Here is a 19,380-nt window from a genome sequence, read left to right on the forward strand (position 1 = left end):
CTAAGATGTTTCAGGGAAAGGAGAAGTTGACTATTGCGTGATCCAGTCAGGCGGCTGGCTTGACATAAAAATCACAAATGCAAAATCAGCTACGATTGCAATATGAGGGTAATTCAGCAAGTATTGATCTATATTACTGCAACCTCAGATACCATAGCTGGTCATAGAAGTGACATAGTGCTGGATTAGATCTCTTACTCTTGCATTGTTATACCAGATTATTTACAATGGTTTGGGTTTTTTTTATAACATTAAAAAAAACCTGAAATTTAATATGCAGGATTTGGTCCTGTACAGAGGAGTAAACTAATGAGTTGCCAGTAATATTGTACATAAAGTACAGGAGGGAGCCAGTCCTACCTGTCCTTCAAAGAGTTTCCTGCTGTTTAGTTTGAATTCCATGAAATAACATCAAGCTATCTATTTTTTTTTTCTTTTCTTTTTTTTTTTTAAGCAAGAGGGAGACTTTCTTTTTTTCAAGCCATGTGAAATTTTTAGACTCCAGCTCTACAAATATAAGAAACTGAACAAATAATTGTAGTGACTGGTAACCTCCCATTCACTTTTTTTTTTTTTTTTTTTTTTTTTTTTAAAGGACCGTTCCTTAACTTTTTAAATAAGATTTGGTGCTGAACTTGACCTTAGATTTACTTTGAAGTCTTCAGGCTAACAAAAGTAGATGTGGAAAATGTAGGCATGAAAAGACATACAAGCTATGGTTATCATATATGCCAAAATTCAGTTAAATTGTATGCTGTGTACTGTCTATGAACCCGAGACTCTCATTGACTTCAGAGAGTTTGGATTAGGTCCTGTGTGCATGCACACTATACATTATTTTTATATAATATATACACACATACACACTCACACATGTGCGTCACCATCAGCAATGGAAAACTGTTGAGGTTTATGAATCCATTATGCAGCATTTAATCTGCAAAATTATGTATTTATGTTTCCTGGCCTTCTATTGTTTCAGGTTGAAAAGAGCTTTTTCAGTTCCCACATAATTGAAAGAAAAAATCACTGGTCATGGTGGATTTGAATGGTTTGTTCTATATATATTGAGAGAGAGAGAACAGAGTAGCAGTTAGGAAGATAGCACGGGTTTATTTCACCAGCAGCAGAGGAGGAGTAATACAGAAACTGTATTTCTGAAGAGAGCCATTTCTGCTCTGAGAATTTGTCATCCCCTTGTGCAGCACACTCCATTGGAAACCGGGAATAAAGTTAATACCTTGCTATTGGAAGTCAGATTCCCCTCCCCCGCTTGTGCATTCCATTGCCAGAAATAGGCATGGTAGGAAGCCAGCATGAAAGGATGAACACGAGCTGGAATAATCGTCATAAAAATGAATATGTTGCTCATGCTATATACAAATAGTATACGTTATTCTCAGCTGTAACGCTGCCATGAGAATCTGTTTTTTCACATTTTATAAATTAAATGTATATAAAATCCATCTTTCCCCACACTTGCCCATCCCAGTATCTTTCATTAACCAGATCAGTGCAAAAGTGAATGGGCTTAATGCGGCCACAGGGCTAGACCGCATGGATCAGCTTGCAGGAGTGGAGCTTCTGAGTGTTTCTTCACGTTGGGTGGGTCTTTAAAGACAGGTGAGTAAAACAAAGAATAGATTTTTAAGCAAGATTGTTTCTAAACAAATTTAAAATTTTCTGCAGAAAAGCAGCCCAGTTTTAAATTCAGTGACATGCATCAAAATAAATGATTTTGGGATTGAAGGAATGGAATTCTTAAACAAATGTGTTCCTAAAACTTAAGGTAAAATATTATCAAACAAATCATGTACCTGCTCAGTTGTTAAACCTTCAGAGCAATCCTTCCCACTCCTCTCCCGCCCCACCCCCCAAAAAAAGGAAAATGTAATAAGTATTTGGGCAGGGCTTTGAATAGTACTAGCAACTGATACTCATTCTGTTCTCACTTAGGCTGGTGTAAATCTGGAGTAGCTCCACGGGGTCAAGTGTTACACTGGTGTAAACCCAGTTTAAGTGAAATCAGAGTAAAGCCCATAGTGCCTTTCATCTTCGCTTCTCAAAGCGTTTTATCAAGGTGTATGGTAGGTATTATCCTCATTTTAGAGCAGGGAAAACTCAAGCATAAAGAGGTTGAATTATTTACCCAGGTGAGAGGGTCCAGAACAGAACCCAGGTGTCCGGACTTCCTAGTCCCTCCTCTAAACAACTTGACCTCCGTTGGAGGGACCTGCCATGCAAGACAGCATGATTTGGTAATATGACTGGAATATTCTCATTTTTGTTGAAGTTATTTTGTTCCAGGATATTAGAGAGACAAGGAGCTCTGTGTAGCTTGAAAGCTTGTCTTTTTCATCAACAGAAGTTGGACCAATAAAAGATATTACCTCACCCACCTTGTCTCTGGAATGTTCTCAGTAATTTAAAGACCATTTAAATTCTCTTATTTTTATTTATTTAATGTCCATTTAACATTCAGTAGATTAATAGCCTTGGAGACCGAAGTCCTCCATTCCACTCTGTTTATTCCACAGAAGAGGCATAGCGCATTGCATCAGTACCACCTTTCCTCGCTCCTCCCCCAGTATGCCTTGGTCCTTGGAGTGACCACCTCGAGGGGAGAGCGAACAGTTTAGTCTCCATATATCATTGTGAAAATGTTGGTTTTAATCCTTGCCCACCCTTTGTGTTGGGGCTGCACTACCGTTGTCTAATTGGAAATGGCTGTGACCACCAAACCTAGATCGTTGAACAGCTGTCAGTTGTGAATAGCTTTGGGTGACTACCAGCTTGGGCTAGTGGATTTGAACCCTCATCCTGGAGGTGTACATCTGAATGTCTAATACATTACTGGGGTCCTCTAGAAAAGAAAAAATGTGTAAACTATAAACTGTCATACATAGGTCACCTGTTCTGTATCTGTAAAATGGATGCTTGAAATCAACTGAATGTACAAATGCAGTGTGAACAGCGATACTCAGGGTAGTATATTTGGAGTACTTAACTTCATGATTGCACACAGGCCTTTTTTTTTTTTTTACTAATTTTACTGAAGCCATCCCCCAGTCCTCATTTTTCATGTATTATAGTCGAGCAAAAACCTATTGACTTAATGAACTAATCGCCTGTTGCAATGGAGAATTGCAAATGGCGTCAGGTGGACATGTTAATATTAACAGCCTCCAACCCTCTGTTTTATTTCAGTTGCCAATGAAAAAAACTATGCAATAGGGAGACCGAGAATTGTTAAAAAGGTTAAACATTTTAACAACCAACCAGCTGAGCTAACAACTAGCTGAATTAGTTATGTATCTCTTCTAGATACTGGAGGCTACTAACTTGTGTCTGTCTACTGGTTTTAGCAACTGTGAAAGCTGTACTAGTTCTCATGTTCTTAGAACTCTCTCCTAATTTGCTAGGATAGTCTGGAGTGAAGAAACTAATCTACCATACTATGCTAGATATTTTGTTCTTTTTAGGGAAGTTAAAATGAAAGCCCCTTCTCAAATTTTTTTGAGTGACATACTGTCTGAACCATTGTAGTCAAGTACTGATCTACCAGATTGTCTGGTAAGAACATAATAAAAACTTGTCAGTGAAATAAATTGTCCATAATCAAAGATTGGAAGGATTACCAATTTCTTTTCCCCCCTCCAAAATGGATAATTGTACTTTAAATAATGTAAAGATCCACACCTATGTACTATTTGTAACATTTGTGGGAGGGGGTTAATGTTTCGATGGGGGGAAAAAATCGCCAAAAGAATTGTATTATAAAAGTACATTTTTATAGGATGCTTAGTGTTCCCCTTTTGAATGCGGAAACTATGAATAACTTTACTTACAGAAGTAGTCTCCATGGAAGTCAATAGGGCAATACATTATAGATAATTGATTATTCATACACTATGGAGTACTACCACAGTTCATCTTCTCGTATACCATTAGTGACAGAGTAAATCGTGATGACAATGCAGGATCCCAGGTTATACTGCATCACATCTGTATGTAGCTTCCCTAATCAAAAATAAAACCAATACATGGACTAAGTGCCTGAAATGTTACAACGCAATTGTAATGAACATACTATACAGTGATTCCTACAGAAGACTATACCCCTTACAGGAAAACTACCACTCTACATGCTTTGCGAACACATGAGCAGCTGTACTCCCCCGAGCAGTTGTATTACATTTAATGATTTGCAGTCTGCCTAAAAATAAACTCCAGAAACTGAAAATCCTATCTATTGATCTTGCACTTAGCCATGCTAGTGTAAGCTGAGTTGTCATGGCTGCTTTCACATAACTTCTTTGCTTTTATTAGTTTGTTTCAGCCTTTTCATATTTTATTGAAGTTGCCTTTAACAACACCCCCATACATATGAGAGAGAGACAATCAAATTTTGTGAGGGTAGGAGTGAAGAGAGACATGAATTGCATCTCCTACAGATTTATCTTTTATGGAATAATCAGGATTTTAGATCAGGAGAGGAGGGTGATTTTTTTTTTTTTAATTGTTGTTTTGTTTTATTATTAACAGGAATGGGAATGGAGACAGTTTCTGAGCTATTTGAGCATTTCATTAAAATAGATCATTTAATTGACGCCTCCACTCTCATCTCTTCCATTATGCACCTTTATTTTTCCCAGTCAGCCATTTCTGGCACACTAGTTCAATCCATGAAGGCAGTATTACCTAATGATTAGAGCAGTGTTTTTCAACCACTGTTCCGCGGCACACTAGTGTGCCGCGAGATGTTGCCTGGTGTGCCGTGGGAAAAAAATATTAAACCATGCTTGAATGTCAGAACTGGTTACTAAAATTTTTGAATCCCACCACTGATGTTAAGGACTATAAATAGCTCAGAATATCAGATTTGTGTTCAGCCAAACAGGCCCAGGTTGCGCACTGAATAAAGTATTTTATAATTTTTCATATTTCTGTTTACTTACTATTTCATAATAAAGTAATTATAAAATACTTTCTTTGTGTTTATTTGATTCCTATTCAAGAGAATTACTTTATATATAGTCAATATAGGCACAGAGTTAAATTTTTTAACATTTTCTAATGGTGGTGTGCCTCGTGATTTTTTTCATGAAACAAGTGTGCCTTTGCCCAAAAAAAGGTTGAAAAACACTGGATTAGAGCAGGGACCTGGTAATCCGGGCTTCTGGGTTCTGTTCATGTTTGAGTTCACTCTGCTACACTAGCTGGTGATGGGCATAGACCTGGAGTAGAATACTAGCTTCTTGGGTGCTGCGGGGCAATTCTCTTAACCTCTGTTTGCTTTTATTTACTCACTTTTAAATTGAATATGCTTTTTACCTACCTCACAGGAGTAGTGTTAGGTTTGTTTAGTGCTTTAAGATCCTCAGGGCGGGTCTACATTTAAAACACTGTAGCGGCACAGCCGCACCTCTTCAGTGAAGATGCTACTTTGCCAACGGCAGAGCTTCTCCTTTTGGCATAGTTAATCCACCTCTGCGAGAGGCAGTCCCTATATTGATGGGAGAAGCCCTCCAGTCGACGTAGCACTGTCTACACCAGGGGTTAGGTTGGTATAACTGTGTTGCTCAAGGGTGTGGCCTTTTCACACCCCGGAGCGATGTAGTTATACTGATGTAAGTGTATAGGCCTGGCCTTAGATGAAAGGCAGTATATAAGTTCATAGGGGTATTATTAAAAACAAATACTATTAATACCACAGCATCCATATAATTCTTTAAGTTTACATGAAGGGCTGCTAAAAGAACTTTATTTTAATATTCATATGCAAGCGTGACTAGATAAACATGTTTTTCCTCTTAGGCTAAGGCCTATAAACCGCATGAGGACACTAAGGACCAGCTACCCACTGCTTATGTGCTGTGTACAGTCTAACTGGTTAAAGCATTAGAAAAATTCGGGCTTGGTTTTTCAAAGTCAGTTTGAATTTTTTTTCACTCCCCTCTCCTTAAATTTCTCTGTCCTGGTTTCAGATCAGTTCTCAGTTCACAAGACGGATCCAGAGTAAAATCAGAGACCTGCTGCAGCAAATGGAAGAGGGGCTAAAGACAGCAGATCCACATGACTGCTCTGCATATACTGGCTGGACAGGTGAGCAGTCTGGGATCTGAATGGAACACTTTCAGTTAACTGACTTCTTGGGGCCCCTGATGGTTTCCACTATGGTGTGAGGGTTTTGTGTTCTGACAGAAATGGCAATTGCATCATAATCTTATGGTAAGTCTGTGCAAGCCATATTCTAGGAGGGTCTGGGTCCCTTGTCTGTCAATGTTAGTGGAAGGATGCCCATTGAATTTAATGGACATTGGATCTGGCCCTAAGAGAGAAAATTGGTTTCTGTACTTGAAGAGTCTGACTGTGCAAAGAGTGTATGTTTGAAGATGAGTTAGCATTTTTTTGTTTTAAAAATGTTTTACTGACACAGAATATTTTCACCTTGGTCCACTAAGTTGAATTGTGTTTCATGACTCGGTTGATGGCAAAACGACTCTAAAACCAGGAGGGTGAGAGCGGCATGTTCTTGCACCCAGGACTCTGGAATTCTTGCTCTGACTTCCACACTTTTCTGTGTGGAGCTGGACAGATCACTGCATGAGTGTCGCAGGGATTGATAAGTGAATGTTGTGAAGTTGCTTTGAAAATGAAAAGTGCTATGCAAGTGCAAGGACCAAATGTGAATTAGCCAGCCTGATCCTCATGGCAAAGAATGCAGTCATCAGGGTTGATTGTTCTAATTAACCTGGATATAGCTCTTCTAGTTGCCAGAAGACTTCTCCGTCTTGGCCTCTTTGGGTATGTGTGCATGGTGTTTTGGAGTGAGTGGGAGCAGGGCTCGCGCTATTGCTCTAAAAATTGCCGTGTAGACAACTTTGAAGTTGCGGCTCGAGCTGGAGCTCAGGCTCTGAATTCACACCCCGCCCCAGGCTTCAGAGCCCCAGCTCCAGCCTGAGCTGCAACTTCACAGAGTTGTCTGCACAGCTAGTTTTAGCGCACTTGCGCAAGTCTTGCTAGCCCGAGTCCATCGATAACAGTCGGGAGGCTCATGCCAAAATGCTGTGTAGACATACCTATAAGTGCTATGCTCTTTCTACAGTGGGATCACTCTTCGTACCCTGCCCAGATCAATCCTTTAGTACAGCATGTTTGCAGTTTTTCCTGTGAGAATTCATACTGTTACCTTCATGTCATGTTGGTACATGAAAGGTTGGATTGGGAAAACCTCTCCAGTGGTAAATTTTGAGCGAGAATTTGCCCACATTCAGGTTTAATTCTGGACACAGAGGTGCAGCATTTCACTTTTCTTTCTTCCTGATGGCCCTAGGAGGGAAGCTGAATGTTCTGTACAGATGGTGTTGTGGGTGCATGTGGAGAGAAGTTGTAGACAACCGGCAGCTTGTAGGAGTTTATTTTAAAGTCTAAAAATGGGAGTAATTTTGTGTTGCTTGAGTGAAAGCAGGCAATTTTCACACGGACGTTTTAAAAGAAATCTAGCAGAGCAGTGTTCTGACATTCAGTGATTGACGAGAGAGGTGTTATGACTAAACAACTCAAGTGTAATAAAATGAGTCCTAGAATAAAAGAAACAAACTCCTCATTAGCTGGAACGACAAGATAGTTGGGTAATGCGATGTAATGGAAGGTATTTTTTGCCATTCTGAAGGGGCCTGTCAACTGCGGTAACCCAAAATGCAGATTTGATTTTTTTTTTTTTTTTTTTTTTTTTTTTTAAAGCTTTTACAAAATCTAATCTGAGAAGGAATGTTTCCCATGACTTTGTTTTTAAATACTACAGTGAAAAGGATTTTTCCCAAACTTAACCATTTTCACCATTGTGCCAGTGTATGAAAACCAGAAAGTGACACCAACACTGAAAATGACCATTCTGGTTTCTCTGCCCCAAGCTGAGACAAGTGCCAAGAGTAAACAAATAGCATAAATGGTGAACAGTAATGCACCTTGGAATATACTTTATAAAAACTTGTTTAAAATCTTGTGATGTATAGGGTGTGTTGTTGGTGCAGAATAACAAAGAGATGCAAGCAACATGAAACTCATGTAAGAATTGGCAATGTATTAGGGCCAGATCCTGCACACCTTTGTTTCTGTGAGTTGTACTTAATTATTCAGGTAATCTCAGTGAATCCATTGTAAGGGCTAATAAACAAGTAAGGATTTGCAGAACTGGGCCCTGTGATTTAAAATCCACTCCCTCTTCATAAAGCCCAAGTATTTGGGCTCTATGTGTGACGAGAAGAGTGGTTGTAGAAATCCAATCAATCCCCACAACACTGGGCCATAGTGCAGGGATGCAGTGCATTGCCCTCCCCCCCCCATCCCCCCCACTCCTGATGCTACTATTCTAGCCCACGGCCTGGGATAGTAGCCATGCCCTCTGCACCAACTGCGTGGAGGTACTGGGGACACTGAATCAGTGTAACTGTGGCTCTGAAGCCCACCCTCATGGTGGTCTTCTGTGCCAGCTTATTCAGGGATGTCATGGAGAACCTTTCCATGGTGGATAGGGGATGTGCAGGCACCCCTGCACAACCTTTCACCACTATTCTCCCAGTGCAGCCTCTGTATGGGGTTTAAGTGGGCCTTGCACTGAATTTCACCCGTGATCCTATTTTTAGCTCACAGAAAAAAACATTTATAAGTTCAAACAGCAGTGCAGTCCGACACCTTTCATGTTGCTATTACAGTAGAAGACTTCTTTGTACAGCAGGATGAAAAAGCTGTAGTTACATTTAAAGCACCTTAATGATAGTTCTTTTAAGTTGTCTCACTGTGGAATATATGTAAGTCTTATACAGCGTTGACAGCTGAACACTTGACATTTCATAACAGCCAAAGAGTGCATCAGAGGGCTCTCTTTAAACCAAATTGCACATGCAGTGAAGGATTCATTTTATCCTATAATGTGTGTACTGTATTTGCAAAAAGAACCGGAGTACTTGTGGCACCTTAGAGACTAACAAATTTATTTGAGCATAAGCTTTCGTGGGCAACAGAAGACGTGGGCTGTAGCCCACGAAAGCTTATGCTCAAATAAATTAGTTAGTTTCTAAGGTGCCACAATTACTCCTGTTCTTTTTGCAGATACAGACTAACACGGCTGCTACTCTGAAACCTGTACTGTATTTGTATATACACAGGCATATTGAGCCTAAATTCTTCAAAAGTGCTGATCATTCACTCTCTGGAAATTGGGTGACTCTAATTGAGTTCTAGGCTTTTAAAAAATAAATAAATAAAATTAGGCCACTGTAGTTATCCAAATTGAAACATAATCAGGACACCGGGCTCATGCCTTTTGCTCTCTCCCTGGGATCTGTAACAGATACTAGTGGTCAGAGCCTTGATTTTACATCTTGTTAACAGCACAGGTATCTTCTAACATTCTGGGGCACTGATTCAGAGGGAAGGAGAAACAGGTAATTGAAAAATGCCATTTAAGTGGAAAGAAAAGGATATATCTTCTTGTTCTGTTTTTGTTTGTCGCTGGTTGTTCTAGGCATAGCCCTTTTATACCTACAACTATACCGCGTCACAAAAGACCAGAAGTACTTGCAGCGATCCCTGGATTATGTGAAGAGAATACTTCGTAATCTGAATGGACGAAGGGTTACTTTTCTCTGTGGTGATGCTGGACCCCTGGCAGTAGGGGCAGTAGTGTACCACAAACTAAAGATTGACAGTGAGTCTAAGGAGTGCATCACAAAGTAAGTGTCTGGTGATAGTGGAAAAGGCTGTACATTTACTCAGGATCCCTTTATATATGATCAAAGACCAGTATTTTAATAAGTGATTGCCAGAGGTTTCATATTTCAATAACGCTGGCTTGGGAAAAGTGCTCTTGCTTTCCATCAAACAGATGTCTGTCTTTTATACCTATGTCCTGGGAAATTTTGATCCAGAGCCTTTTTGAAGGTTTTCCAATCCTTGAAGTCCCACTGGGGATTATAAGAACCGGTGTGCTGTGCAGTTTGCATTCGGTACCACAACTGCACCTGTTAGCATTCTGCCTGTATACCTTACTGTGCTAGAATTTGCAGATTAACTCTTGAGGACTGGCTCCACTTTCGTATTTCCAGTACAGTTTTATATTTAGAAGTTTAATCAGTCTCTTTCTAATCCAGGATCCCAGCGAGATTAATCTCTGCTGCCGCTTTGATATGAATATCCATTTGTTTGTTTTTAAAACAGACAGCTCTTATGTTAGAGTAAATCTTATTGTCAGATACCCTTCTGGATGCAATTGTAGTAACATTGTTTTCACAAAGCATGAAAATAAAGTCTCTGTGAAATAAGATTAAGAGCAGTAGATTTTCTAATTAGCCTTTGCTTGAAAATTATCTTCAGGAGAAAACATGAAAATGTAATTAGTGTTAGGTGTCTGTTCCCTTTTTTTTAAGGTTGTGTCTATATATACACTCAGATACCCAAGTGATTGGTATAGTATGAATAGCGCAACTATCTATGATTTTTGTGTTCCTTTCCTCTTCTTTTTTTTCCTTGTAGCTGGTCACGCGGTGGTGTGATATGAAGATCTTTTTATGCTCAAATTCCATATTTGCAATTTTTAAAAAGAGAACAGTTTAATATGAGTCTTAAATCTGGTATATCATTGATGCATCAAACGGTGTTAATAATTAAAGCCATTTTTTTAAAATGGATTGTTAGTAGTGAGACCAAAGCAAGAGTCTTTCAAATCACTGGTTCAGATCCAGCATGAGCTAATAGCCAACAACCACCTCTGATAACTATGTGAATTGAGATTTTGGTCTAAATCCAGGGACAGATGGTCATATTCAAATTAAACACACGCACGCACAGTTTCAACTAACTTGCACCTTCTGGGCAATTCTACAGAGAAGACAGGATTGAGCTGGCACGGAAACTGATCCTCCCTCTCCCATTTCAGGATTGAGGCATGTTGTGCTGCTGCTGCCTTCCCATGCTGTACCTACTTTGTGGGTGGATTGAGGGTTTCACTCCCTGGGGCTGTCAATCTGGCCCCATTAAAAAATCCTTAAAGTCAAACAAAGCACTTTTGTAAAATAGCAAGTCCTTGTCAAGCATTTGATGCTACATTTTTTTTACCTACAAATGATGGGCCAAATCCTGAGATTCTTATTCAGACTTTTTTTATTAGAATTTCACAGTTTGGCCCATCAGTTGGTGGCTATTTGAAATTTTAAGCAATCCTTTTGTAAATGATTTTCGTCATCAGTAACATTGAAGTTGGGATTTTAGAGTGTTAAAGGCCCAAGATGGTCTAGTTGTCTGGTAACTGCAAATTTTATTCCCAAGTCAGAGCCAGTAAAATCTCCTGGGTTGTATTACACTCATAGACTCATAGACTTTAAGGTCAGAAGGGACCAATATGGTCATCTAGTCTGACCTCCCGCATGATGCAGGCCACAAAAGCTGACCCACCCACAACAGAATCTTCCAGCCTGCGACCCCTGCCCTATGCTGCGGAGGAAGGCGAAAAACCTCCAGGGCCTCTGCCAATCTACCCTGGAGGAAAATTCCTTCCCGACCCCAAATATGGCGATCAGCAGTACCCCGAGCATACAGGCAAGAATCAACAGCCGGACCCTCATTTTACCCGCGATGGCACGTTAATGCCTAATTGACTACCCGACCTCTGCCACTCATTTGCCATGTGACCTCTGGCAAGTTGCACTCTGTGTCTCAGTTTGCCATTGAGTAATTGCCTAGCTCCCATGGGTGTTGTAAGGTGAATTATTCTTTGTCAAGAGTGTCGAGATCCATTGCTGAAACGGTTGTCAAAATGCAACGTTTTCATAGTATATGAAACTTTTTGAAGTGCAGCAGCTCAGTAAACTGCAGATGATTTTAGGGGCAGCTGAGGGCTAGTGGATTGAGCACAAAGCTGAGAGTCTGGAGATTTTGGGTTCTGTTTCTGAGTCTGCCACTGTCTTGTGTTGTGACCTTGGGTAAGTCACTTAATGGTTCTGAGCCTCAGTTTCCCCATCTGAAATGGGGATATAATACTTCTCCACCTTCAGTTTGGGATCTGCAGATGAAAAATGCTGTGATTGCACAAAGTATTATTATTAAGTAATCAAAAACTGCCATAGGAGAGGTTAAAGAAAGTCTGTTCTGATTATGTTCCCTGAGCCAAAAACAAAATGTGTGAGACATTTTTAGCAAGCTCTCATTACCTCTTGATTGGATTGGGTAGCATACCATATACAGAAGGAGAACTCTAGTATGTCCTAATGAGATGGTACACTTTTTTTCTTTTTTTTTGTTTTTTGACCCAGGCTTTTGCAGCTCCAGAGAACGATCATAAGCACAGACTCTGAACTTCCAGATGAGCTTCTTTATGGCAGAGCAGGTTACCTCTATGCTTTGCTCTATTTGAATACAGAAATTGGTCCAGACACTGTACCTCAGTCTGTTATCAAAGAGGTAGGAAACTTCATATTGCCAGGTACTACCGTGTCTTTGAGGTGGAATCATATCTGTTGTTTCACTTCAAATATAGGAAAGAAAATATGAAGTAAACTTCCACCTAACCTGCAAAAGAGAGTTCATGGGGTAGTTTAGTGAGGAGAAACACTTGGGACCTGATTCTGCCTTTATTTACCCTCTTATAACTTCAGTAAAGTTACTCCTAACTTGTACCAACATGAGGTCAGAAACAGGTCCTCTCTGTTTAGCTCTTACCCATGAAGGACTTCACTTGTCACTCTAACTTGTTTCTTTAGTAATCCATGTAAACAGTAGTAAAGCTAGATGCAATGAAAGGAAAGAGGATATAGAATTTGTGAATTCTTCTACAGCAAAAGCAGTACTTAAGTATACAACTGAACTTTTAAAATTTTATACTTTTAAACAAAACCTTAATTATAGGGGTGGGGCTGGAATCACTGCTTATTAAGATTGCTTGACACTTCCCATTGTAAGACTGTTTTCAGTTGCTTATAACTCTTCCAAACTTTAACCAATTGGGCTGAAACTTTGCATGCCAGGTATCTGCCTCAGCCTGAATTTTCAGGTCAGCTTTTTCTGAGTACAAGGCTAGGGAGAAACATGTTCTGTCAATGTTTGTTTGTTGTTGTTGTTTTTTAACTGATCTTTTCTTTGAAAAGCTCTAGTGCTTTCATGCTTTGGAGCAGGGACTTGAAATTTGGCAGGAGGAGTGGCCTTTGTTTCAGGGATGTGCCTTTTGTAGTCCCTGTGAAAATTTGGGGGTCAGTATGTGTGGGAGAGACTGAGATTGGGGGAGGAGCTGGGACTGAGAACCAGTGGGAAAGAAGGGGAGGGTGGAGGGGAGACATGAGCTGGGGTGTGGGGGGAGAACTAGGACTAGCTGGTGATGACCTGGGTGGAGATGGTGAGACACAGGTTGGGTGAAGAGCCCAGTGGGAGCGGGCAGGGGGAACTAGAGGCCACAGTGAGGGAGAGAGACTGATTAGATAAGGAAACAGGAGGGGGGAACTGGGACTCACTTGCGAGGAATCTGGGACTGAATAAGGAGCCAGGCTGGGACTGGCTGGAGGGGACTGAGCAGAAGGGAACATGCTGGGGTGGGGAATTACCAGGAAAGTTTGTGCCTACTGCAGAACATACCCCTCCAAAGTCTGGAATGGAACTGAGTATTCTTGAGTCTCACCATTCCTTTGTTGTCAGGAAATGTGTCTGAAACCCACTGGCAAAGAGTCTTATCCCTCACACCTACTGCTGCTATCAGTTACTCCCTTAGCTCAAGTGGCAGAGGTCTATGTGTTGGCTCTAAAGAATCCAACCCTGTTGATGAATACCCATGTGGGTATCCATATGATGCCACATGATGGAATTTCCTCCCCACCCCCACCCCCGGTTTTATTTAAAAAAACAGAAAAAGCCCTAGGAAATTACACACACAAAAGGTATGTTAAAAGAACATCATTAAGGTTTCAAAGTCAGGCACTCAAAAGTTAGGAAATGCCAGAATTAAGGTTGTCTTAATTAAGGGTTAGAAGACAATTCTTCAGGACTGCATTCAACTGTCTTAACCTTGAGCCCATCCTTTCTGTTCCTACATCCCCTGCCTCATTCACTACACACCTTCCATCTTCTGCAACAAATGAGGCAGGTGACCTACACACAACAGCCTCCTTCATTACACAACCCTGTTGATCTCAGTGCAGGTTTGTCCTGTGCACCAAATGAGGCAGGGATCCTTTGGAAAAAATAGTATGTGATTGTGTAATTAAAGACTGTATTATAATACACACACACAAGGGAGGGAGGGCAAATTAAGGTTAGAGCTTTTTATTGTACAGAAAAATTGCAGTTTTTCTGACACTTAAAAGTCTTGATGGGATAAGGAAATACGATATTTTGTAGTGCAGCGGTAGACTTGTATATTGCCTCATATTCTTTGATACATTCTCTCTAGTGTTGTGTCTTACAATTCTTTGTAAAGTAGTCCTCTCTGAATAAATGAAAGCGATATTCATGGCAAGTGTTTGTTGTTTTATTTCAACATTAGGTGGTAGATGCCATTATTGAATCGGGTAAAAACTTCTCAAAGGAGGAACGCAAGACTGAACGCTGCCCTCTGTTGTACCAATGGCACAGGAAGCAGTACATTGGAGCAGCCCATGGCGTGGCTGGGATCTATTACATGCTAATGCAGGTAGGTAAACTAGTGTTCCAAGGTAAGGTTCTTTTGTATGAAACAGTAGTTAAGAGTTTCATTCACTTAACATAATCGTACCTAAAACTTAGTAATGTCTGAATCTTATTGAGGGCTTTATTGTGCGTGTTAAAGGTCCCTCTTGACCCTCACTCTTCCAAATTAGCTCTTGGCTCTTAATCTTCAGTTATTTCTCTCACCTGTTTTCCTGTTCACAGCATTGAACTTGCCATCAGAAATGCCTTTGTTCCTCTTTCCCTGATCTCGCCTACACCAACCACCGCTTTGAGTACATTTTCCACCATCTCTCAACTCCAAAAAACTACATTGTCTCAAGCACCTTCATCCTGTTGATTTCTAGCCTGGTTTATTCTGATGTTCCCCACTCCCTTGGGTTGTTGCCCACAACACTGCCCTGCCTGTTGCCCTTAACCAACTTGCTGTCCTCTGTACTTTCCCTCTTTCCGGCACCTCAAATGCCATCCCTCCCAGGTCCCACAGTGACTCTCAAAGGCGAAGCTGACATTTGAAGACAAGCTGCACATGCCTCATCTTCATATTAGTGATGAGATCTGGAAATAATTTCAGCAAACGTCATTGTACAACATTGTAGCTATTGGGCTGCAAAGTCTAATTTATGCCCCTCGCTCTACTTTCCAAAGGTGCTGGCAGTCTTTGTTCTGCCTCAGGTAATATCAAGTTTCTTATCTGCTCATGCAGAGCACCCCTTTCCCCGCAAAGTGCAAGGAATTTGTTTCCTTTCAGTCTGAGTGCCATAATTTACTGTGCCCTCTCCTTGACCTCCCACTTTGCCTCCTCAAGAAAACACTTTTTCCCAACAAGTTTCTGCATCTTTTCTTGCTCCCCTTTTCCTCCCCTGTTTCTCCCCCCCCCCTCCATTGACCCTCCTGATAACATCCCCTCCCTTAGGAAAATCACCATGTCTTTCCAGCCCTTTCCACTTTCTTTGCTGTTTCAGGTGGTTAATTAACAGAAATAATTCTGTCAAATACTGCTGGTTGTAAGTGGCAACTACTCTGATCATAAATCTAGACAGAATTGTAATTTCTTCCTCTCCAAGATTGCTGCTTTTGACTATTACCACAAAACCTACTTGTACATTATTAGGTTTATGCCTTTTCATTGAACATTAAATGTTGTGACTCACTCAGAGTTGAGTCCCTTCCTGCAGAAGGAACAAGATATGTGGGTTTTTGCCAATACTAGGAGAACTTTTTGGCAAAGAACTTAGGAGTTTTTTATTTCTTTAATTATAATCCTACTTTGTACTTACTGCCTGTGATCTGAGGATCTCTAGCCCTTTACAAACAGTTCCTTGCAACACCACTGTGAGGTTAGTAAGTATTAGTATACCTATTTATAGCTGGATGAACCAAGGCACGGCAGTGTTAAGTAGCAGCAAGCCCCAGCAGATATGAGCCAGGAATCTCAAGGCCAAGTCCCCTCCTCTAATCATTAAATAAACTCTTTCCCTCCATCTAACAGTTCTTAGCTAATTAGTAAGTTTGTGTCTTTAATAACTACTCTATTATTTGTATTGGCCCATTTTGCTTGGTCCTGTCCAAATACAGAACAAAAAGACAGTCCCTCTCCCAGAGAGCTTATGATCTCAGGCCAGGACTAATCTACAAAGTTCTGTCGGCATAGCTGTGTCGTTCAGAGGCATGGAAAGACAGTGCCCTGTAGCTAACGTTGCTATGCCAGTGAAGCCCCCAGTACAGACACAACTGTGCCCACGGAAGAGTGCTTCAGTTGGAATAGCAAATGTTGCTTGGTGAGGTGGTGTTACTATGCCGACAGAGAAACTCCTGTCAGCATACGTTGTGTCTACCATAGGGGGCTCTGCTGGTTCTTTTTTAGTTCCTGCTGTATCTGTGCTAAGGACAGTAATTCTTCCCAGTTACTAGCTTGGTGCCATTGTTGTGGTCTGAGTGAAACAACATTCTATAGAAACACGGGTCCTATCACTGGCTCTTAACTTTAAAAGAAAGGTCAACTTAAATTAAAGTTGATTTTGCACAGACCTAAATGGGAGCACAAGCAAGGAAAGAAAGGTGTAAAAAGTCTCACTCCGCAGGTGTATCCCTGCATGAGGACGGAATACAATTGCACTGAGGTGGCACAAGGACTACACACTGCTGGCGCAATCAAAAGGTGGTCCAGTGGCTACACTCCCCCTGTGCACAATTTGAGGCTGTGTGTCTAAGGCCATGTCTACACTAGCAACTTATGTCAACTCAACTTACGTCGGCATACAGCTGCCGCAGTAAGCGCATCATTTGTGCGCGTGCATGCTTGTCTCCTTATGTCAGCGCGCTGTATCTATGCAGAGTGCGGTGCACCATGAGTAGGTATACCAGTGTGCAACTCTTCACCATCCAATGCACTGTCTTTTGGGAAGCTTTGGCAATGCATGATGGGGCTGAAACAAGTTGTGCCAGAGTAACTGGGAGCATGGGGTCAACTTGCCAGTTTGCAACAGTCTCCATCCCGTAACATCATCTGTATCTCCATAATGTTTGCATTTCCCCCCCACCCCCCCAAAATCCCACAAACCTGCATGGCTGTCCTCGATGTCTGTCCTCTCTGACAAAAACATGGAGCCTGCACAGCTCTGCACTATTGTCATAGCATTGCAAGCACAGGGCACATGATCCTTCAGTATTTGCAGAGCCATGGGGAACATGACGATTCCTTGGAGGACATATTGCTATGGGAAATGGCAAGAACCAATTCAAGGTTGTTGGTGGGATTCACGGTGGAACACCGCTTCTGGGCCTGAGAAAGAAGCACTGGCTAGTGGGATCACATCATAATGCAGGTTTGGGATGATGAGCAGAGGCACAGAACTTTCGGATAAGCAAGGCCACATTCCTGGATCTGTGTACAGAGTTTGCCCCCTGCCCTCCAGCTCAGCGACACCAAAATGAGAGCTGCACTGAGAGTGGAGAAACGGGTGGTGATCGCACAGTGGAAACTTGAAACGCCAGATTGCTATTTGTCAGTTGGGAATCAATTTGGAGTTGGGAAATCCATCATGGAGGCTATGGTCATGCAGGTGTGCAGGGCTCTTAATTGTCTGCTGCTACGCAGGACTGTGACTCTTGGCAATGTGCAGGACATAGTGGATGGATTTGCAGCAGTGGGGTTCCCGAACTGTGATAGAGCGATAAACAGAATACATATCACTATTTTGACAGCAGACCACCTTGCCACAGAGTACATCAACAGAAAGGGCTACTTTTCTATGGTTATGCAAGTGCTGGTGGATCACCGGGGATGTTTCTCTGACTCTGGCTGGTCAGGGAAGTTGCACAATGCTTGCATTGTTAAGAATACAGGACTGTTCAGACAGCTACAAGAAGGGACTCTCTTTCCTGACTGGTGGATTACCATTGGCAATGTTGAAATGCCTATAGTGATCCTGGGTAACCCAGCCTACCCCTTGCTGCCCTGGCTCATCAAGCCGTACATCGGCCACCTCGACACCACCAAGGAAAGCTTCCACTATTGGCTCAGCAGGTGCAGAATGACACATGAATGTGCCTTTGGTTGTTTGAAGGGACGCTGACATTGTTTACTCACAAGATTGAGCCTCAGTGAGAAAAATATCCCAATGGTTACAGCTGCCTGCTGTGTCCTGCGTAATATCTGTGAAGGAAAGGGGGGAAAGTTTCCACAGGGCTGGAGGGCAGAAGTGGAGCAGCTCGCTGCTGAATTTGAACAGCCAGATACAAGGGCTATTAGAAGAGCTCAACGTGGAGCTTATACGGCTCAGGGAGGCTTTGAAAGACCATTTTAGTAGTGAGCCAGAGTAGTGTGTGGTGGTGTGCTCTACCTGGCCCTGCTCTTTTTTTGGCACGATATGTATTGTGTGGTGATTGCTGTACGTGTAGAGATATTACATTATCAGTGCACCTATTACTTTTTTTTTTTTTTGTGAATGATCTTATGTGTTAAGTGACACTGTGCAGTAACAGGTAATTGGTTGCTTTCAGAACTGATGAGCACTAGCCAGCATATGCTGTGAACTAATAAAGATGAATTATGTTCGAAATAATAGAATTTTATTCTGTAACAAAATCAGTGCAAAAACATCCCAGGCAATTTAAAAACAAATATATTAAAAACATAGTAAAACTCAATAAATTAAGAGAACAGAACTTATGAAGGGGAAATAACATTCACATCCATTCCAGCTACACATACACTGACCTGTGAAAGTCATGGTTGGTATATGTGAAGCTGAGATTGTCTTTTAATGTTCTCCAGGGTGGAGTGGTGGGGGTTGTGCAGGGACCTGTAAGGCCACGTAGAATGTTGGGGGTTTGTAGGAAGGTCCCGATACTGAGTTCTGGGCTGCAGAGGGAGGCGAGCACGGGATTGTTGAACCTGCAGGTCCACCAGAGTCTACAGCAGTGGTTTCCAACCTTTTTACACCCAAGATCACTTTTTGAATTTAAGGGCAATCCAGGATCTGCCCCACCCCCCATCCCCGTTGCTTGCTCTCTCTCACCCACTTTCACCGGGCTGGGGCAGGGGTTTGGGGTTTGGGACGGGGTGTGGGCTCTGGGCTGGGGCCGAGGGGTTTGTAGTGTGGGAGGGGGCTCCGGGCTGAGCTTGGGGCAGGGGGGCAGAAGGGGTGAAGGGTGCAAGCTCTGGGAGGGAGTTTGGGTGCAGGAGGG

At 41.8% G+C, this 19,380-nt stretch overlaps 1 protein-coding gene across 1 annotated transcript in view; it reads left to right on the forward strand.

Moving 5' to 3' along the window:
* Positions 1–19,380, forward strand: part of LANCL2 (LanC like glutathione S-transferase 2) — a 59,353-nt gene that overhangs the window by 24,445 nt on the left and 15,528 nt on the right. The window contains exons 2-5 of the mRNA XM_065399364.1: positions 5,988–6,105; positions 9,530–9,737; positions 12,312–12,459; positions 14,528–14,674. Coding sequence (XP_065255436.1) covers positions 5,988–6,105; positions 9,530–9,737; positions 12,312–12,459; positions 14,528–14,674 — 621 coding nt within the window. The remainder of the gene's footprint in view (positions 1–5,987; positions 6,106–9,529; positions 9,738–12,311; positions 12,460–14,527; positions 14,675–19,380) is intronic.

This window comes from Emys orbicularis, chromosome 2 (assembly GCF_028017835.1).
Source record: "Emys orbicularis isolate rEmyOrb1 chromosome 2, rEmyOrb1.hap1, whole genome shotgun sequence".
Classification (NCBI taxonomy): Eukaryota; Metazoa; Chordata; order Testudines; family Emydidae; genus Emys; species Emys orbicularis.